Source organism: Sycon ciliatum, chromosome 3, assembly GCF_964019385.1.
Source record: "Sycon ciliatum chromosome 3, ocSycCili1.1, whole genome shotgun sequence".
NCBI lineage: Eukaryota > Metazoa > Porifera > Calcarea > Leucosolenida > Sycettidae > Sycon > Sycon ciliatum.
Window position 1 is genome coordinate 4,375,654 of NC_088645.1, and position 21,984 is coordinate 4,397,637.

Here is a 21,984-nt window from a genome sequence, read left to right on the forward strand (position 1 = left end):
GTCAACGCTCCCCGCATGAAAGCGATGGTGAACTTCCAGAATGTCCAGGTCTTCATGTCCTTGATTCCGATCAAATACATGAGCTCCTTCACGTCTCTCTCGGACTTCACCAGTTTGGAAGTGGCGTGGTACGCGGCAAGATGCTCTTGCAGAACAAGGTGACTGAAACGATACTGGCCGATTCTTGCGTATGGTAGGGTCTTGTCACAAGCCACTAAAACTCCGAGCTTCAAGCACCGTTCCGACAGCTTGGACTTGTGAACGTCATACTCGTCCAGGAGAAACTTCCGCTTCACAAAGTGCTTGAACGCGAAGGCCGACAGTTCGTTTAGTACATCTCCTGCGCATCCGGGCAGCTCCCTGTATCTACTGCAGCTGACGCGGTTCTGTTTGCCAAGAAGACGTACAAGCATCTTCTCCAGCACAGTCGTAGCGCACTTGCTAATGGTACATTCGTTGTGGTACTGTACGCAGGACAGTGCAGCAATGAATGGAGTGGAGAGAAGACTCTTAACATCACCATGGTCTTCTATCTCTTTTATCATCCTCTCACCCTCCTCTCCCGGCAATACTTGGCGGATGTACGTGTCGATATCAGGCGAAGAAAACCCCGTCACTTCCACGTAGCTGCGATCAATCTGACCTACCTGTGACAGCTCAAAGATTCTCTGGCATGGGCGAGAGGTGAGCACTGTACGTAGTCCTTGTAGCCGTGGTGCTATACCTTGCAGCAGTCGTTTCATGTACATACTGCACTTTGCCATGTTGCACTCATCTACACCATCCAGAACAATACACACACGATGTGCGTTATTCCGTACATAGTCCAGCACAGCACGCCTATCCTCATCTGCGCTTAAATCCAGCGCAGCACAAAGTAACTCCTCTGTGCTGCGGAACTTCAACACTTCTTCGTCACGTAATTCGAAGCACAACAGCAGATCAACATCTTGCAGCAGACGACCTTTTGACCAATCGTACGGTAACTTGCTGCAGAAAGCTGTTGTCTTTCCAATTCCAGCACTTCCAATGGCTAATACTGCTAGACTGTGCAGTTCAAGCACCTTGTCAAGTGTGATCTTCTCCGCTTTACTGGAGTGGAAGATACGTTCCTGTCGCATCTGCTCTCCGAATGAGCTGAAAGATGTCTCGCGACACATTTCCCTCAAATCTTCCCGTCGTAACATGGACATATTGACGAAGATATCGCCCACTTGAATGCCACCAAGCCCACCAGCTGAAATCCCTTCTTCGCTCCCCTCAAACAAACCATATCCAACGACGAGGGCGTTGCTGCAGTATTTCGCTTGCAGCCGACTCTTCGCATCCTGCACAGCCTAGCCCGTGGCAATGGGCGTGAAACTGGGTCGCCTGACTCCGAGTCGCTTGGACCAGCGCGGTCACCGCTACCACTTGTACCTAGCATGTTCATCAACACCAAGACCAAACTCAGCGAACCGGCCAGAATCATGAGCAGCTCGAAACTGCCGTCCGAGGCCAGCAGTCGTGCTGCACCCGCAGTCATGATGAACTGGGGGAGAATCTACCCCTCTAGCTCTTCAAGCTACAAATCGTCGGCTGCAAAGAAATAGAGACGAGGGTGGTACCTTATACCGGGGAAGGAAAGAGCGACATGGAAAGAACGAGAGGGAAATGGAGACTTGAAAAGGGTTGCAGAACCTCGTGCACCGGCACCGCGCCGGAGTTGAATGGATTTCCTGTTAGCGGACCACAAGACTGTGCGTACTGTAGATCTACTACACTACTACCAAGAGTACAATAACCCCCTGGGGTTATTGTACTCTTGGTAGTAGTGTAGTACATGCCCAACTGTGAAGACGTGTCCATTCATGCAGCTCGCACGGCGGTCATTGGCTACAGTCCATTCAGCAAAAAAGATGGACTTCTACAGTCCATTCAGAAAAAGATGGACTTCTAGCTTTTGGCCATAAATGGGTCAAACTTTGAGTTTTTTTAGAATTTTTTTCTGCAATCCCCTATGGATTCCTCTTCCAATTATGTTTCTGAAGTCTATTTGTCCAAAAAGCAAGCCATAACAAGAATAGGATATCGGCCAGGTTTTGCCCCAGAAGCATTGAATTGGAAAAACCATCAAAATCCAGGCCGTTTGACCCTGCCTGCAACAGTGCATTGTGGGGTTCAAACCCCAGTTCAGGTACCCTTTTTTTTTTTTTTTGAAAATCGGAAAAGCCTCTTGTACGGGCAAGAACAAAGTAGTTGTAGAAGTTTATTTAACGTCGCACCACAAACAGGCGATTTCGCCTCCTTTGATACATGTGGACGACAGAAGGAATGAGAGAGAGGGGGGGGGACAGAAGTATGGAGAGAGGAAGGGTAGAAATAAATAAGCAATCAACCTCAGGGCTACACCAAAGCAAAAACGGAATGGGAACATACTATAATAGCTTCATACATACATGTATATTGCAAAACACGTTTACTATTCTTCAGTCCGCTATACCACAGAAACCCACTAGCCGAAAAGCATTTAAAGTAATACAGCTAGCGTGTGTTGAAGAAGAAAATGAGCGGAAACGTACTATGCTGTGAAACACGCATGAGGCATGATCAGGGCAAATGACAGCTGAAAAGAAAAGGAAAGAAAACAAACACACACACACACACACACACACACACACACACACACACACACACACACACACACACACACACACACACACACACACACACACAACAACAACAACAACAAGTGCCATACGCATGAATGTTAACGGCCAACGCCAAGGCCGACACCATCGCAAATTGCCAGCCCACCGAGACGACGACGTGAACCCCGGAGACGAAGGTCGACAGCCCGGAAAACAGCAAACTGATGGTGGATCCGCACCCAGGACATGACGTTGCTGTAGGACTTGTCCCACCTGGAGGCAAGGCGCATAGCAAGTCGCCGTTGATACGCACGGTACTCTGTGTGCAGTGCACCATCAGTTGAGCAGACCAGCGGGGTGAAGGATGCTCGCAGCTCCTCTGCGGCCGCCTTGTACTTTCTCTTCTTGGAAGAGGCAGCACTGTTGGATACGGCGTTCCAAGAGAGGTTCGAGCGGACGTAGCTGGGTGCGTCGGCATCCACGATGCGGTTGTCAAAGTACGCCACCCTGTCTCCTTCCCAAACTCCCCGGACCAGCCAATCCGCCTGCAGTGTACCCTTTTTGGACTCTTTTTCAAAGTTCAAATTTCGCAGCACTGCACTGTGTACAATGAAATCACGAAAAATCGCCAAATACGGGAGCTCGCCAGAGCCAGGGCCCTTACTACAATAGAGAGGTTTTGCATTCCGAATTTCGGAATGATTTTCGACTGTGCTTTTCCGAAAAAAGCGCGTGCCGAAAAACGGCATTTTCAGTGTTTTGCATTCCGAAAATCTGATTCGACTTCGTTTCCAAGGGTTGCCATGCAAAACAAAATGGAGAGCGTCGAAGGGGTTGAGCAGGATCAAATCCATGTGCAGGTCAAACTGAATTTGGGTGCGGTTCGAAGACGAGGACGGACTGATGGTGGACCAAGTGATCCAACAGCTGAAGACGAGGTTGGCGAACTACTGTCTTGTACGGTCCGCAGGCTCCATGGCAAAGAAAGATAGATTGTGATGGAGTGTGAGAAGATTAGTCAACATGGCGAGATCAGCGAGAGCAGCAAAAATCAAAACTACATACCCCGGTACGTGGAAAAAATTTCAAATAATCGAGAGCAGCAGAAAGCAAAAACACAAACATGAAAAATACACTTTTTTGTATTCAAATATGCACTCCCAAACATGAAAGAGCCGAAAATCCATTTTCGGAAAACCATGCACTTTCGCCACCACACTTCCGAAAGTTCGACTACTTTTTCGACTGCTGCCGCCACATTCCGAAAATAATTCCGAAATTCGGAATGCAAAACCTCTCTAATGTAGGGCCCATCTTTTTCTGAATGGACTGTAGTAGATCTACTCGCACTACTAGCCGCGATTGTGAGCTTTGACAATTTCTCGCAGTCTCGTCTATAGAGTGACCGGATATAAGAATATATCGGCTACAGCAAGAGTACATAAACCAGAGTGTGCAACTCGGGATGGTTCCTGCGGGAGCGTAATTCGTGCACTACGTCATTTCTGACAGCATGGTAAGCCACAGCTACATGACACAGGTACGGTGAAAAGTTGCGTAACCAGTCGCGGTGGTGCAGGTCACTGAGTTTGTCCTGATTTCGGTTTTTTGATACGGATAGCCTGGTGACTTTACTTGTCGGTGGATGATGTACGCAGCGTACACAGTCACACAAAACACCGAAATACTGAAACTGGACGTCTAAAATCAAGCAAACTTGGCTGATTTCCGGGCTATGAAACATGAAAATTTGAGCTGTACGCAAGTCGCGGCTTGGCTGACCTCATCAGGGTGACGTAGTGCACGAACTGCGCTGTTTCAGATCTGATATGCAGAGTTGCACACTCTGGTTTATGTACTCTTGGCTACAGTGATATTGGTACGAAATATCAAAAGCAAAACGTATTTTATCCAGTAAAAATATCACTATAACCAATATTATCGGATATAATGATATGTAAATAATCGACGTGGAGACAACAATTTTATAATAGCTATAGACCAGGCAGGCACAGTGGGTTGGTCAAAGACCATGATTGAGATACGAGAGGTACCTGGTTCAAGTCCTGCCTGGGAGCGGTTTTTCCAGCCGTGCTGCTACCCACAGTCAACTGGGAACTTGTGGCCAGGCACAAGGGGTACATGGATGCAGCTAATGGGGTCGTTCTCGGCACTTGTGCCAGTGGTTGTGAGACTTACCCACTCACCCCCACCGTTAGGCGCTGCATCTGCCGCTAGGGTTTATCGGGTGTTAGCGGCCGTCGTGAGTTCCCTTCGGGAACGGATACGATAATTTACTTTTTTACTTACTTATAAAGAGAACAAATTCTGCTGTCATCGCCACACTACAACAAAGTCATGAAGGTTTACCAAAATCGATTTTCTTGTCACAATCATCAGTGGAAAGCCGTGACTGAAGAGTAACCATGCTGAATCAATGATTAATATACATTCAATAATGTGTTACGAGAACAAAACAAAGTGCTAAAATAGAATGAGGGAAGGTGAGACAATAGAAGTGAAGTGAGAGCTAAGTGCAACAGGGGTGAGGAACTAATTACAACGCTAGAACTGTGTATTGAGACAAACAATCATGCTGTGCACCTACGAAAACAATCTTTTAAGATTGTTTTCGTAAACGCAACTACATGTTTCTTCTGCTTACAAAGATCAGGCTGATCTTTGTAAGCAGAAGAAACATGTAGTTGCGTTAAGATTGTTTTCGTAGGTGCACAGCATGATTGTTTGTCTCAATACACAGTTCTAGCGTTGTAATTAGTTCCTCACCCCTGTTGCACTTAGCTCTCACTTCACTTCTATTGTCTCACCTTCCCTCATTCTATTTTAGCACTTTGTTTTGTTCTCGTAACACATTATTGAATGTATAATATTAATCATTGATTCAGCATGGTTACTCTTCAGTCACGGCTTTCCACTGATGATTGTGACAAGAAAATCGATTTTGGTAAACCTTCATGACTTTGTTGTAGTGTGGCGATGACTGCAGAATTTGTTCTCTTTATAGCTATAATGATATATTGGATATTATGATGGCAACAAAGAATCAAAACATGCATAACACACTATATTATTATCGGCTATAGTGATAACTAAAAATACATGTAGCAATAATATCAAAGGCCCTATTTTTTACTTTCTTCACGTTGCTTATTTTTATAGTGATACACACTGTTGTGAATTCCAGCAGAAATCCAAGAGAGCTCGATACCAGGAAGGTAGAGCCGTGACACACTAGTCAGAACAACATATGGCTTGATCAGTCACAACTTAAAGTTTCATGCCATCTCAGGCACTCATCAGGTGATATGAACATCAAGAAAAATAACCCACTATTTAAAGCCCAGTATGACGGGACAAGGATGATCAGCGCCTTCCTGTAGACCTTAGCAGATGGTACCGGGATATTTTTCAGTGAGTAGTCGATGTCCAGTCTTCTCAGTCCATCCATTGCTGGCTTTCCGCTAGAGAGAGAACTCAACCAGGGGCTGGGAGCAGATCCACACTGTTGTGAATTCCAGCAAAAATCCAAGAGAGCTCGATACCGGGAAGGTAGAGCCGTGACACACTAGTCAGAACAGCAGATGGCTTGATCAGTCACAACTTAAAGTTTCATGCCATCTCAGGCACTCATCAGGTGATATGAACATCAAGAAAAATGATACATGTACACTACAGAATTTTTTTATGGAAATGCGGGCACTGTCAACTACTACTAAGTTTTAGTGGTGGTTAACAAGCATAGTGACCTCCAGACTCCAGTACGCTGTAGTAATGGCGCAGCTACACTGCAAAATTGCCTTTGTTTTGCTGAGGTGGTCAATCAAGTGCCTTCATGCCACCATGGTTGCAGGGCGTCATATTTGCGGAAGAGGCATCATTTCTCGACCAATGTCGCCTTTTATCAGTGTAACCGCCTTCATTAGTCTCTCTTCATGTTCCGAACTGCTATTCTATGGAACTGTTTACCCCCCCCCCCCCCCCCCCCAGTCCAACATCGGAAGCCTCGCTCTATAAGTTCAAAGCTGCCCTCAGGAAATTTACAGCTGACCATGCTTATGCAATCAACGGAATTCCGCCACCTTGCGGTTGATTTTCCCCATTTCTCTCCTCATCAATCCCTACTTGTCTTTGTACATACATCTACATCTACTGTTCTTTCAATCAAATGAACCCCTCGATAGGCACATTGCCTTTGGGTCATTTCATAATAATAATAATAATTAGTCATATGTTGGCCTGTTCCCTATTCAATATTGGCATGTTCTACTCCACTGATAACGAACTCGTGCAAATTTCGTGATATAGCGAAGCATTGTCCATGTCCCTGTTTGAGTCTATACAAAATTGACCCTTTGTGACGAACGGTTTTCGTTTCTAACAAACAAATTCTTGTAAGGCCGCATGATAACCAAGTGCAGTCACAAACAGTCATGGACCACATATTAATCATGCCGTGTGTTTGTCTGGTATTAGTGCATTACTGTTATAACGAACTTCGGCTATACAGAACTACGTCTCCTGCACAATGATGTTCGTTATATCAGGAGTCGACCGTAGTTGAGTACTGTACCTACATGTAACACGATGTATTGTACTGTTTTGTACATTCTTGACACAATATCTTTATTCAAGCTGAACAAAATGTGAGAACAGTAAGGAAGCACTACTACTAGGCATAGGCGGGTAATGCTAGCATTATGGCTGGCATTATAGTCCCTTTTTCCAGGTGGCATAATGCTGGCATTATAACACCATTTCGCATGCAAAATTGGCATTACAAGTATAATTGCCGGTCGACAACGGTGTCATGCATGAAGCTGGCTAGGTCCAGTTCCGAAAATCGTGCATCTGAACCCGTCCGGCTTCGTCCGGAGACTTGATGTTGCAAATCAACCTTCTCAGTGGATTGTTTCAGACAACATGATCATTGGTGTTTTTAAAAGTTTTTCTTCTTCTACGCTTTGGCCTTTATCCAAGACGGCCTTCTTAAATCGACTTTTCCAACATTCAAACTGGCGTTATGGAGTAGTGTGAGCATTATAAGTGGCATTGTATCCTCATAATTATTGTGAGCATTGCCTTTAGCATTATCGCAGCAAATAACTAGCATTACCCGCCCATGCCTAACTACTGCTCGCACTAGTAGTATAGTGCTGTTTTTGGCGAGTGCATTACGTGTCTTGCCAGCTTGGTGCGATACATTCGTACTCAGGCGCGACCAGTGGATACATACCTAAGGAGCTTCGCTCGTCGAGTACTATGATGTACATGTATTCACTGGTCTTGCCTTCGTACGATCGTACTCATGTCGGAATCCATTCTTCATCAGTCCATGGACTATACATGTACATGTATAAGGCATAACTATCCGGAACTAGATTAAAAAAAAGTAAATCATCGTGTCCGTTCCCGATACGAAGGGAACTCACGACGGCCGCTAACACCCGGTGACTACATGACAATAAACTGCTTTTTTTTTCTGGCTCTAAATCCAATCAGTGGCCAATTGACCAGGACGGGTCTTGACTACAGCTGTGGCCCAGCAACACAGGCTTGCCTGGTGTCACACCCGTGGTACATGGGCGACATCAGAGGTTACTGGGCCCGTACGTCAGGATTCAAACTGGGGAGTGGGGTGGCTCTTCCAGTCTTCAGGTGGAACTTCTTGAGCGCATGTACATGTACATGGACATGTATGGTATAACCTCAAATGAATGCCCGGAATGCACGTGTTGTCCATGTTATGGTGATTGCCATACAATGTGGTACGAAATGTCCAAATAAATTCTGATGTGGTGCAACACAGCGATGCAGCTCAATAGGTACATGATGACGATGTGCAATGGGTGCTGAAAAGATTACCGTTACTTACTTGAATTTCGCAAGAGAAATACAAGAAAGATTACACCTGTACAAAATTACTACAAAATTACGAAAAAGACTATAAAATTTGGACTCGTTATTTGTGACTAAAATCGAAGCTTTGTGCAAACATGTTCCTCTGGGAACAATTCTGACAATAATAGCGAATGGGAAATGTGCTCTTGGATAGCTTTAATCTGCACACCACAATGTTGACCTGTAGTTTCACAAGTCATGTAGTAATATTCGCGGGATCCGCGTCGGCATCGCTTGAATGTCCAGAAGCACACAAACTAGCCTTCGCATCCTCAGGCCACCACTATGCCTGTTCACCTTAGTGGCGAATGCAGACCTATCATGTACATGTAGAAAACAAAATACTGTCCTCATTTATGAATTGGACCCATCCTAACCAGTGTGCCTACTTCATTTCTGACGATGGTTATTTTATGACCGAAACTTTGAATTGATTTTTTTGGAAATGAATTTGTGAAAAGCAGTGATTGAGTGTGAGCCAGTGTTGCTCAGAAGCCAATTTTTAAATACTGTGTGTTTATTGTATAGTACCATGGTCGTACAGGACATGCTCCGTGATCTAACACGCATCCGATGCAGCGGTGATGGACGTGTTTACGTACGTACTTTCATAGATTTCCGCCTCTGCCCGTTCTGGCACGTTGACATTTAGATATACTGCTGCTTTCGGCTGAACACAGCTCAGTGCTTCTCCCTGCACTACTGCAACATTGCCGCAAACATTTCCGCCATCATTGTCATCGGCATTTGGATATTCAGCGTCTTCTGGCAGCGCAGGGCTTTGTGTTTCTTCCTTCACTATCTCAACATTGCCGTAGACATTTCCAGCATCATTGTCATCGGCATTTGGATATTCAGCGTCTTCTGGCAGCGCAGGGATTTGTGTTTCTTCCTTCCCTATCTTAACATTGCCGTAGACATTTCCAGCACCATTGGCATCGGCATTTGGATTTCCAGCTTCTTCTGGTAGCGCAGGGCTGAGTTTTTCTTCCCGCACCATCTCAGCATTGCCATAGACATTTCCATCATCATTGACATCGGCATTCGGATTCACGGCTTCTTCTGGCTGGGCAGGGCTCAATGCTCCTTCCTTCACTATATCTACATTGCCGTAGACATGTCCACCATCATTGGCATCGGCATTTGGATTTACAGCTTCGTCTCGCTGAGCGGGGTCGAGTAATCCTTCCTTCACTCTGACAACATTGTCATAGCCATTTGCAGCTTCATTGAGAACAACATTCGAATATTCAGCTTCTCCTGGCAGGGCAGGGCTGTGTGTCCTTTCCTGGACCTTTGCAACATTGTCATAGCCATTTCCAGTGTCATTGACAACAATATTAGAATATTCAGCTTCTTCCGGCTGGGCTGCGGTATTGGGCTCCAGTGAGTATCTGCCCTGTTCCATGTCGCGTGCGTGATTCCTACTACGTGTCCTGACCTGCACTCTTGCAGCATTGCCCTGGCCATTTCCTACACCATCGACATCGGTACATGTATTTGAATACTCGGCTTCTTCTTCTGGCAGGGCAGGGGCGCTGGGGTCTACCGAGTACCGGTTCTCTTTCATCTCCAACCCTGCATTTTCGTACGAGCGACTTAGTGTTCCTTGCTGCACGACCGTAGTATTGTTATAAACAATCCGAACGTCTCGATTGGTACTTGCACGTGAAGCCTTCTTCCGTCGCCAGAACCAAACTGTAACCACTGCCAGAATGAAAATGATGATTGCACTGAATGCTGAAGCCAGGATTGGAACTAGCGATACCTCAGAGTCAGAGTCCGCAGTCACTACAAAGAGGAAAACATACATACATGTACATGTATGCAGACAAATTCAATTTTAAAATAAAAGTCTACACTCGTTAGTACACAACCTCGGGGGGGGGGGGGGGCAAATTGTTGTCTTAGGTATAACGAGTATTATCTACAATCCGGACTTGCATGTACGACTGTCGAATGGGTTTCAAGCGTCTGGGGATTTTTGGATCGTTGTCTACTAATGAGGTTTGTGATGTAACCAATGTCTATTGATTGCATTGTATTGTACTTGAATAAAATTCTATTCTAACTTTCATGGTATTTCAATTTTTGTCACGTCTACATGACTTTATTTTGCCCGTAAAAGAGGCCGTTACCCCGTAAAAAAAAGGTCTATTGATTGATTTGACTATTGATGGACTTTTCTTGTGCTCTCGTCTCGATGGTATAAGTAGTCGTGATTTAGTAAAAAATAAAAAATAAATTATCGTGTCCGTTCCCGAAGTGAACTCACGACGGCCGCAAACATCCGGTAAACCCTAGCGCTCGGCAGATGCAGCGCCTAACGATGGGGGTGAGCGGATAAGTGTCACAACCACTGGCTCAAGTGCGGAGAAACCCCATTAGCTGCATGCATGCATGTACCCCATTTTGTTTGTTTGTTTAGCGTTATTTTACTTCACCAGAAGCAGCAGGCAAAATCTGCCTTCTCACTGGGCGTATTGCCACAGTTCTCAAGTGCCTGGCCACAAGTTCCCAGTTGACTGTGGGTTGCAGCACGGCTGGAAAAACCGCTCCCAGGCAGGACTTGAACCAGGTACCTCTCGTATCTCCATCATGGTCTTCGACCAACCCACTGTGCCTGCCTGACTGTGCCTGCGTGATTTAGCAAAGTGTCAAGTAAAGTTGTCGAACTTCCACGGGTAGGAAGCAACGCACAATTCCAGCATCAACATGGTGCAAAATGTCTGATTCATAATTTCATCAGACTTTTCCCTTTTCCATTCCCTCAAGCATTGAATATTGCATAGTATTTCTTAAACGTTTTCAAACATACTTTGTACTCCAACTCTACACGTCCACTTTTCACAACTCACAGTGTTCGCATTGAGCACCCAGTGACCTTCCCACGCATGTACATGCTCCTGTCACATGATCACACACAGCATCATTCTTGCACAGGCATGCCTGGGAACAGCCGTCACCATAGGAACCCGTCGGACACGTCATGTTGCAAATATCGCCATGCCAACCAGGCTGGCAGGAACACGAGCCGTCGATAGCGGAGCAATTAGCTTTGTTCATACACTGGCAGACCTCCATACAGCCTGTACCGTAGGTTCCAGGTATACAGGTGTCTTGACATGCTGTTCCATTGAATCCCGGTGGACAACTGTGCAGTGAAGCAACATAATTGGTAATTACACACACATGCATGCTCCTACATGTAGATCAAAATAATGTAGTACGTTGGGTAGGACTTTGTGTGTGTGTGTGTGTGTGTGTGGTGGTAGTGTGTGTGTGTGTGTGTGTGTGTGTGTGTGTGTGTGTGTGTGTGTGTGTGTGTGTGTGTGTGTGTGTGTGTGTGTGTGTGTGTATAATCTTGTGTAATCATGGTGCTAGTGAAGCTTGTATCAGATCCACTCTGATTTAGCCACCCACACTAGTAGCAAGCAATACCATCACTGGGGGCAGGGGTAACTGCAGTTGGATCCCGGGACGGATACCCTGATGCCGTCAATACTTTTTCTGCACCTTGTCCTCACCCACTTACTGAGGTGTGGTGAGGCCATAAGTGGGATCATTTTCAAGTCCAAACGGAGTTTTTGGGGATTTCAGGGGTGTCGGCCGTTGGGCGGTTCAATAGCCAATTGAGTCATCTTTCCAATATTCCTTTTGAGTCTCTCTCTCTCCCCTCTCCCGGGGAGACCCACGTGACCAGTTTTGGCAGTGAGCAACAAGTACAAGTAGGCCTTGACGGATTATGCTAATATTTTCGTGAAATTATGCTTTTCGCATTGCTGGAAAAATTGCAGAATTATGCTTTTTTTTATGCTAAAAGTTATCATATTATGCCGCATTATGCTCACATAATATGCTGCTAATGCATAATGGTTCTGTGCAAAATATTGGGGAATTTTTTTGTAGAGGGCGTTGACTGTAGTAGCAAAAGTTGAACGGGGTCAACGCACCATCCGACCTACATGTAGCTACGACCATCACTGATTGTAGTGGACTGGAAATGTTATCAAGGGAGTCGTAAACCTACAACTTCCTAGTGCATCTACTTGTACTTGTAGAACATGTACAACTGTATGGAATTTGATGCGAACAGGCGGATTATTGCAATTTTATGCGATTCGTATGCAATTTGCCTCGAATTATGCGATTATTCGATTTTGGTAGGAATTATGCGAAAAATTATGCTAGCATAATCCGTCAAGGCCTAAGTACAAGTGTGTGTGTGTGTGTGTGTGTGTGTGTGTGTGTGTGTGTGTGTGTGTGTGTGTGTGTGTGTGTGTGTGTGTGTGTGTGTGTGTGTGTGTGTGTGTGTGTGTGTGTGTGTGTGTGTGTGTGTGTGTGTGTGTGTGTGTGTGTGTGTGTGTGTGTGTGTGTGTGTGTGTGTGTGTGTGTGTGTGTGTGTGTGTGTGTGTGTGTGTGTGTGTGTGTGTGTGTGTGTGTGTGTGTGTGTGTGTGTGTGTGTGTGTGTGTGTGTGTGTGTGTGTGTGTGTGTGTGTGTGTGTGTGTGTGTGTGTGTGTGTGTGTGTGTGTGTGTGTGTGTGTGTGTGTGTGTGTGTGTGTGTGTGTGTGTGTGTGTGTGTGTGTGTGTGTGTGTGTGTGTGTGTGTGTGTGTGTGTGTGTGTGTGTGTGTGTGTGTGTGTGTGTGTGTGTGTGTGTGTGTGTGTGTGTGTGTGTGTGTGTGTGTGTGTGTGTGTGTGTGTGTGTGTGTGTGTGTGTGTGTGTGTGTGTGTGTGTGTGTGTGTGTGTGTGTGTGTGTGTGTGTGTGTGTGTGTGTGTGTGTGTGTGTGTGTGTGTGTGTGTGTGTGTGTGTGTGTGTGTGTGTGTGTGTGTGTGTGTGTGTGTGTGTGTGTGTGTGTGTGTGTGTGTGTGTGTGTGTGTGTGTGTGTGTGTGTGTGTGTGTGTGTGTGTGTGTGTGTGTGTGTGTGTGTGTGTGTGTGTGTGTGTGTGTGTGTGTGTGTGTGTGTGTGTGTGTGTGTGTGTGTGTGTGTGTGTGTGTGTGTGTGTGTGTGTGTGTGTGTGTGTGTGTGTGTGTGTGTGTGTGTGTGTGTGTGTGTGTGTGTGTGTGTGTGTGTGTGTGTGTGTGTGTGTGTGTGTGTGTGTGTGTGTGTGTGTGTGTGTGTGTGTGTGTGTGTGTGTGTGTGTGTGTGTGTGTGTGTGTGTGTGTGTGTGTGTGTGTGTGTGTGTGTGTGTGTGTGTGTGTGTGTGTGTGTGTGTGTGTGTGTGTGTGTGTGTGTGTGTGTGTGTGTGTGTGTGTGTGTGTGTGTGTGTGTGTGTGTGTGTGTGTGTGTGTGTGTGTGTGTGTGTGTGTGTGTGTGTGTGTGTGTGTGTGTGTGTGTGTGTGTGTGTGTGTGTGTGTGTGTGTGTGTGTGTGTGTGTGTGTGTGTGTGTGTGTGTGTGTGTGTGTGTGTGTGTGTGTGTGTGTGTGTGTGTGTGTGTGTGTGTGTGTGTGTGTGTGTGTGTGTGTGTGTGTGTGTGTGTGTGTGTGTGTGTGTGTGTGTGTGTGTGTGTGTGTGTGTGTGTGTGTGTGTGTGTGTGTGTGTGTGTGTGTGTGTGTGTGTGTGTGTGTGTGTGTGTGTGTGTGTGTGTGTGTGTGTGTGTGTGTGTGTGTGTGTGTGTGTGTGTGTGTGTGTGTGTGTGTGTGTGTGTGTGTGTGTGTGTGTGTGTGTGTGTGTGTGTGTGTGTGTGTGTGTGTGTGTGTGTGTGTGTGTGTGTGTGTGTGTGTGTGTGTGTGTGTGTGTGTGTGTGTGTGTGTGTGTGTGTGTGTGTGTGTGTGTGTGTGTGTGTGTGTGTGTGTGTGTGTGTGTGTGTGTGTGTGTGTGTGTGTGTGTGTGTGTGTGTGTGTGTGTGTGTGTGTGTGTGTGTGTGTGTGTGTGTGTGTGTGTGTGTGTGTGTGTGTGTGTGTGTGTGTGTGTGTGTGTGTGTGTGTGTGTGTGTGTGTGTGTGTGTGTGTGTGTGTGTGTGTGTGTGTGTGTGTGTGTGTGTGTGTGTGTGTGTGTGTGTGTGTGTGTGTGTGTGTGTGTGTGTGTGTGTGTGTGTGTGTGTGTGTGTGTGTGTGTGTGTGTGTGTGTGTGTGTGTGTGTGTGTGTGTGTGTGTGTGTGTGTGTGTGTGTGTGTGTGTGTGTGTGTGTGTGTGTGTGTGTGTGTGTGTGTGTGTGTGTGTGTGTGTGTGTGTGTGTGTGTGTGTGTGTGTGTGTGTGTGTGTGTGTGTGTGTGTGTGTGTGTGTGTGTGTGTGTGTGTGTGTGTGTGTGTGTGTGTGTGTGTGTGTGTGTGTGTGTGTGTGTGTGTGTGTGTGTGTGTGTGTGTGTGTGTGTGTGTGTGTGTGTGTGTGTGTGTGTGTGTGTGTGTGTGTGTGTGTGTGTGTGTGTGTGTGTGTGTGTGTGTGTGTGTGTGTGTGTGTGTGTGTGTGTGTGTGTGTGTGTGTGTGTGTGTGTGTGTGTGTGTGTGTGTGTGTGTGTGTGTGTGTGTGTGTGTGTGTGTGTGTGTGTGTGTGTGTGTGTGTGTGTGTGTGTGTGTGTGTGTGTGTGTGTGTGTGTGTGTGTGTGTGTGTGTGTGTGTGTGTGTGTGTGTGTGTGTGTGTGTGTGTGTGTGTGTGTGTGTGTGTGTGTGTGTGTGTGTGTGTGTGTGTGTGTGTGTGTGTGTGTGTGTGTGTGTGTGTGTGTGTGTGTGTGTGTGTGTGTGTGTGTGTGTGTGTGTGTGTGTGTGTGTGTGTGTGTGTGTGTGTGTGTGTGTGTGTGTGTGTGTGTGTGTGTGTGTGTGTGTGTGTGTGTGTGTGTGTGTGTGTGTGTGTGTGTGTGTGTGTGTGTGTGTGTGTGTGTGTGTGTGTGTGTGTGTGTGTGTGTGTGTGTGTGTGTGTGTGTGTGTGTGTGTGTGTGTGTGTGTGTGTGTGTGTGTGTGTGTGTGTGTGTGTGTGTGTGTGTGTGTGTGTGTGTGTGTGTGTGTGTGTGTGTGTGTGTGTGTGTGTGTGTGTGTGTGTGTGTGTGTGTGTGTGTGTGTGTGTGTGTGTGTGTGTGTGTGTGTGTGTGTGTGTGTGTGTGTGTGTGTGTGTGTGTGTGTGTGTGTGTGTGTGTGTGTGTGTGTGTGTGTGTGTGTGTGTGTGTGTGTGTGTGTGTGTGTGTGTGTGTGTGTGTGTGTGTGTGTGTGTGTGTGTGTGTGTGTGTGTGTGTGTGTGTGTGTGTGTGTGTGTGTGTGTGTGTGTGTGTGTGTGTGTGTGTGTGTGTGTGTGTGTGTGTGTGTGTGTGTGTGTGTGTGTGTGTGTGTGTGTGTGTGTGTGTGTGTGTGTGTGTGTGTGTGTGTGTGTGTGTGTGTGTGTGTGTGTGTGTGTGTGTGTGTGTGTGTGTGTGTGTGTGTGTGTGTGTGTGTGTGTGTGTGTGTGTGTGTGTGTGTGTGTGTGTGTGTGTGTGTGTGTGTGTGTGTGTGTGTGTGTGTGTGTGTGTGTGTGTGTGTGTGTGTGTGTGTGTGTGTGTGTGTGTGTGTGTGTGTGTGTGTGTGTGTGTGTGTGTGTGTGTGTGTGTGTGTGTGTGTGTGTGTGTGTGTGTGTGTGTGTGTGTGTGTGTGTGTGTGTGTGTGTGTGTGTGTGTGTGTGTGTGTGTGTGTGTGTGTGTGTGTGTGTGTGTGTGTGTGTGTGTGTGTGTGTGTGTGTGTGTGTGTGTGTGTGTGTGTGTGTGTGTGTGTGTGTGTGTGTGTGTGTGTGTGTGTGTGTGTGTGTGTGTGTGTGTGTGTGTGTGTGTGTGTGTGTGTGTGTGTGTGTGTGTGTGTGTGTGTGTGTGTGTGTGTGTGTGTGTGTGTGTGTGTGTGTGTGTGTGTGTGTGTGTGTGTGTGTGTGTGTGTGTGTGTGTGTGTGTGTGTGTGTGTGTGTGTGTGTGTGTGTGTGTGTGTGTGTGTGTGTGTGTGTGTGTGTGTGTGTGTGTGTGTGTGTGCGTGTATCTGGTCTGGAGAAGAACGGTTGCACTTTTTGGTGCTCCTGTTTCTTGAGTTTGCCACAGGACGCAGTCCATCTCCGTGTGGTGTAGACCAGGAGATGGCTGTAGTGGCGCTCTACAGCAGGCTTGCCCCCTGCTGAGAGCTGTTTGTTGAACACACACGGCACGAGTTGGCTTCTTCACGCTGAGAAATTCGAAAATTCAAAATTTGTTTATGGCGAGAGCGAAGAAGAATGTTGAGAGACGAAAGGTGTTTGTGGCCTCCTGGAACGTCAGGACACTCCTCGAGTCCAGCGGAGACGTCAGAGTATGCAGGAAGCGAGTTGGAGAGTGTTCGGTTGATAGAAAGTTGGATTTGCTTGTCTCGGAATTTGAAAGGTATCGCGTTGGAATTGCTGGCGTGCAGGAGACGAAATGGTTCGGGTCTGATGTGTGGCCTGCCTGTGGAGGAACATTCGTTCACTCGGGGCGTCCAGTGCCTGTTGACGACGAGAGTGGACAGCGGGGTGAGGGCGTTGGAATTTATTTCAATAACGAGATGACGAGGGCCTGGAAACGCGCGGGCGAGACTTGGTCGGCAGTAAGTTCAAGAATTGTCAGCGCTCGCTTTCATCTATCAGCTGGTGACGGGTCGTTGCCCACTGGTTTTCATCGTGCCAGGGCAGAGTCGTATCTCACTGTCGTGAACGTGTACGCTCCGACATCGAAAGCACCTCCACACATCAAGAACAAATTCATGGACGATCTGCAGCTTGTTATCGACGCAGTGCCTCGTACTGACCGACTGGTGATTTTGGGCGACTTCAATGCGCGAGTGGGTGTCAATTCCTCTTGTGACAAGTCGTTGAGTGACGTAGTTGGCCCACATGCAACGCTGCTGGGGAGGATCTTCTAGTATTTTGTAATGTAAACCGTCTCTCTGTTATGAACACCTGGTTCAGGAAGAAGTTTTATGGCACATGGATGCACCCAGCTACGAAGGAGGTACACCTGATTGACTATGTTGTTGTCCGTGCGGATCAGAGGAGTGAGTGGCATGATGTGCAGGTGATGCGTGGTGCGAACTGCTGGTCGGATCACTCCATGGTGCGTGGCAAGTTTAGTTTTGAGGTCGGTCACAAGAAGTTTTATCCCGTGGCATCTGCAAGATCCCGTCCAATTGCTGTTGCTAGGCTGAGGGATGACAAAGTGAGTAAGGCGTTTTCAGAGAAAGTGTCTGACCTCCTGCCTGCTGAGGCTGTGGACGTGGATGGTGGTGTGGACACAGAGCAGGAGTGGGCGGCAATGCGCAAATGCGTGGTGGCGGCTTCCAGCGAGGTGTTGGGATACGAGACACGACGACAGCCGGACTGGTTCCGTGACAGCGCAGATACCCTCAGGCCTCTGATTGAGCGGAAGAATGCAGCACACCAGGAGTTCCTTCAGAAGGACACTCGTGATAGCAAGCTGGTGTTTCGTACGCAGCAGAGGGCGGTGCAGCGTGCCGTGAATGCTGCAAGCACACCAGGAGTTCCTTCAGAAGGACACTCGTGATAGCAAGCTGGTGTTTCGTACGCAGCAGAGGGCGGTGCAGCGTGCCGTGAATGCTGCAAAGGAAGCGTGGATCGAGCGGGTCGCCACCCATGCTGACAACTTGGATTGCCATAGCAGGATGCGGTGGGAGTGTGTCCGCCAATTACAGGAAGTGAATGTTGGCCGTAAGCCAGCACGTCCCTTGTCTGTGCTGGACGAGAATGGTAACCTTACGACCGACCCTGCTGCAACTTGTGACCGCTGGCAGCGGCATTTTGATGGTGTCCTCAACATCACAAGTCAGTTTTCCGACAGTTCGCTGGAGTCCCTGGAACGCCGTCCTACCCGCCATGAGTTAGATAACCCGCCCACGCACCAAGAAATTAGCCGTGCTCTCAAGAAGCTGAGCCTCGGTAAAGCTGGTGGTGAATCGGGCATATTGCCGGATATGCTAGTCCATGCTGGAGCAGACTTTCTTGCTGCTTTCCACCAACTCTTGGGTGACATCTGGGCCAAGGGTTCAGTAGTGGATGATTGGCGGAATGCGGTGGTGGTCCCTGTCCCCAAGAAAGGTGACCTTCGCTGCTGCGATAACTGGAGGGGCATCAGCTTACTGGATGTCGCTGGAAAGGTGTTTGCCCGGGTTATGCAGGACCGTTTGCAGGTGGTGGCTGAGGAAATTCTCCCGGATTCTCAGTGCGGTTTTCGGCGAGGTCGAGGTTGCACGGACATGATCTTCTGTGCACGTCAACTAGTGGAGAAGACTATTGAGCACGATACGTCTCTTTACGTCTTGTTTGTAGATCTTCAGAAGGCGTACGACTCCATCCCCCGTACAGCGCTCTGGAGTGTGCTGGATAGGCTGGGTGTTCCGCCGGTTATGTTGGGACTCATCAAGTCTCTTCATGAGGGTATGATTGCGAAGGTGCGAGTCAACGGTAAGCTTTCCGACAACATCTCTGTGACTAATGGGCTGCGTCAAGGATGTACCCTAGCACCCACCCTCTTCAACCTGTATTTCAGTGTGGTGGTTGCGGACTGGCGCGCACGTTGTCCAGACGCTGGAGTTGACCTGCTGTTCAGAAACGGTCGCAAGCTGGTTGGGGACCGCACGGCGAAGTCCCGGTTATCCGCGACGAGGGTGACTGAGTCCCAGTTCGCCGATGATGCAGCGTTGTATGCAACCACCAGAGAGAGATTTGAGTGCATGACGTCCGAGTTCATTTGGGTGCACAGCGATGGGGACTGACCGTCAGCATTAGGAAGACGAAGGGCATGGCGGTGGGTCAACCAACATCAGTTGATCCCGTTCAACTCGGTGGTGATAGCAGGATTGACATGGTGGACGGGTTCCGGTACCTTGGCAGCGTGCTCTCTGCTGACGGAACGGTGGATGCGGACCTCGCTGCTCGTTTGGCGCAGGCGTCCCGGCTGTTCGGCGTGCTCAGGTCTCCGATATTTCAGTGCGTACATCTCTCGGTCCACACCAAGCGGCTGGTGTATCGTGCTATCGTCCTTCCTGCTCTTCTCTACGGTGCGGAGACATGGCCCATCAAAGCGGGTCATATTCGCCGACTCAACACCTTTCACCATCAGTGTATTCGAACAATTCTCGGTATCTCTCGTCGTGAGCAATGGGAGGAGAGATTGTCGTCAGCATCGCTGAGTGAGCTGGCAGGGGTGGACGTCGACATGGCCGATGTGATCAGGAAGCACCGCTTGCGGTGGCTTGGTCATGTTGCACGGATGAAGGAGACCCGGCTGCCCAAGCAGATGCTGTTCGGCGAACTGCCCTGCAAACGCCCGCAACATGGTCCCAAGAAGCGCTGGCGGGATGTTGTGTCCTCGGACTTTGCTGTCATCGGTTTACCTGAAGCGGACTGGTATGACACAGCGCAGGAGAGATCCACCTGGTTTCAGTGTTGTCGACAGAGGGTCGAGAAGGAAGCCCCAGACATCCCGTGCCCCAACTACCGCTGTGACAGAGTGTTCCGTCGTCCTGGTGACCTCAAGCGGCATGCGCCATACTGCAGATTTCGAGTTTAGAGCCTCAGCGTGAGGAAGCCATCGCTATCATTGCTATCATTGCTACGGCAATGGGCGTTCAAGGTGTGTGTGTGTGCGTGTCTGGGTGGTTACCAACAGCCAGTGTATGCCGGAGTATGTGGTGTGGTGTGTGTGTAAAAAAAATGGAAAAATTGAAATGAAAAATAGGGATTCACTGGCCAGAAAAAGTCACTTCAAACAGCTGTGTGGTGGATACCAGGCTAAAAATAGTGGCGGTCAATTCATCAGCCTTGCAAGCTGTTGAATGGTGTAATCCCAGCACAAGATGCTATGTCTAACATAGCTGTTCGCTATCATCGCTTCCGCGATGGGCATGTCTGAGGTCTGAGGTCTGAGGTGTGCGTGTCTGTGTGTGTGTGTATGTGTGTGTGTGTGTATGTGTGTGTGTGTGTGTGTGTGTGTGTGTGTGTGTGTGTGTGTGTGTGTGTGTGTGTGTGTGTGTGTGCGGTGTACGCACTGGTACCTTGAAGTGAAATTGGAGTTACTTTACCAACCAGCCTCGGCTACTGAGTACTGGGAACCCAGAGCCAACAGACATACATGTACCAACAATCTCAGCCATGAAAGCTATTATAGTAACGACACACTGGATTGTGGAGCCGAAACTAGTCCAACTTCCAAATGCTTTGGCAAGAAGGTAGCCTTCCAACAGGCCAATTTCACTTCAAGGTACCAGTGCATCTAGTGTCTGCTTCTATCAAAGCAGCGCGCTGTCTATACTGGTTACCCCAGCAATCCACTATTGAATACGCCAGCAACTCGTATGCTCACTGTCTGACACCATCTTTATACTCTCGACTTGTTTCTTGTTAAAGTCATATCACTGCATGAAAAAGGTTTTTGGTCTCCCTCGCCGTACCCCGACTGTCTTTGTTTTGCGGCACGCTAAGTTATACTCCCTCGAATCTCGTCTCAACTTGAGGCTTTATATTTTTGTTTTCCGCTGTATTCATAAGCTTACAAGTCCTCTTCTTTCCTCAATGTTCACCCTCCAGTCGGCTGCTACTTGCACCGAGAGGCGCACTAGAGGGCAATCATTCTCTTCACTTTCTTTGCCCGCTGCTACAGCTAGATATAGTACTATGATTGTACAGTCAACTTCGCTAATAACGACTGCGGATATAACGACAATTCGCGAATAACGACATAATTTCCATGCCCAGAGCAAAGTCCCATCACACTGTAATTGCCCAGAGCAAAGTCCCATCACACTGTAATACATATAATGAGACTTCGGGTATAACGACACTTTTCGAATAAGGACACTTTTTGATGCCCCGCCGAGTGTCGTTATAAGCGAAGTGGACTGTACTTACATGCATTCACCAATGGACTCATGGCAAGTTCCGCCGTTCAAGCAAATGTGCGGGCAGGTTGTCAAGCAGTCAAACTGTCCGTTTAGATGGCGTGCACATGGCTGAGTGCACAACGAACCCTTCCAACCAACGCTGCAGTTGCACGAACCGTCGATAGGACTGCATGTGGAGTTTGCAGAGCACTGACATGCCTGGGAGCATTGGCTACCATACTGATCGGAGGGACATGAGTTTTCACAGCTAGTGAACATGAACAAAAATAGAGACACGGAATTCAGTATTAGGATGGAGAGCGAAGGATAAATTTAAAAAAGTAAAGAAAAAAGGACCAAGAAACTGCAAGTTAAGATTGTTTACTAACTTGTGGTGTTAGTGGACATTATAGCGTAACTTGCAGTGTCTTGGTCCCTTTTTTCTCACTATAAATTCAGTATTTTTAAAAATCTGAAAAGCGCAGCACCAAGCTCAGAGGGGATGGACTAGCAGAATGCGCGAGCGCGTTAGTCAAATAGGGGTTGAAAAATATTCGTGATTATGTTGGCATCTCAAGAAAATCGCCTTTGGATCATCTATAAGTTATATTGCCAAAAAGATGAATTCCCGAGTTGAATGAATTT

At 47.7% G+C, this 21,984-nt stretch overlaps 1 protein-coding gene and 1 long non-coding RNA gene across 2 annotated transcripts in view; both read right to left on the minus strand.

Moving 5' to 3' along the window:
• Positions 1 to 21,984, minus strand: part of LOC135811240 (uncharacterized) — a 143,902-nt gene that overhangs the window by 61,670 nt on the left and 60,248 nt on the right. The window lies entirely within an intron of this gene.
• LOC135811238 (multiple epidermal growth factor-like domains protein 11) overlaps positions 8,384 to 21,984 on the minus strand; it is a 20,911-nt gene continuing 7,310 nt past the window's right edge. The window contains exons 9-11 of the mRNA XM_065324438.1: positions 21,368 to 21,607; positions 11,408 to 11,703; positions 8,384 to 10,340 (exon numbers count right to left, since the gene is read on the minus strand). Coding sequence (XP_065180510.1) covers positions 9,109 to 10,340; positions 11,408 to 11,703; positions 21,368 to 21,607 — 1,768 coding nt within the window. The 3' untranslated portion in view covers positions 8,384 to 9,108. The remainder of the gene's footprint in view (positions 10,341 to 11,407; positions 11,704 to 21,367; positions 21,608 to 21,984) is intronic.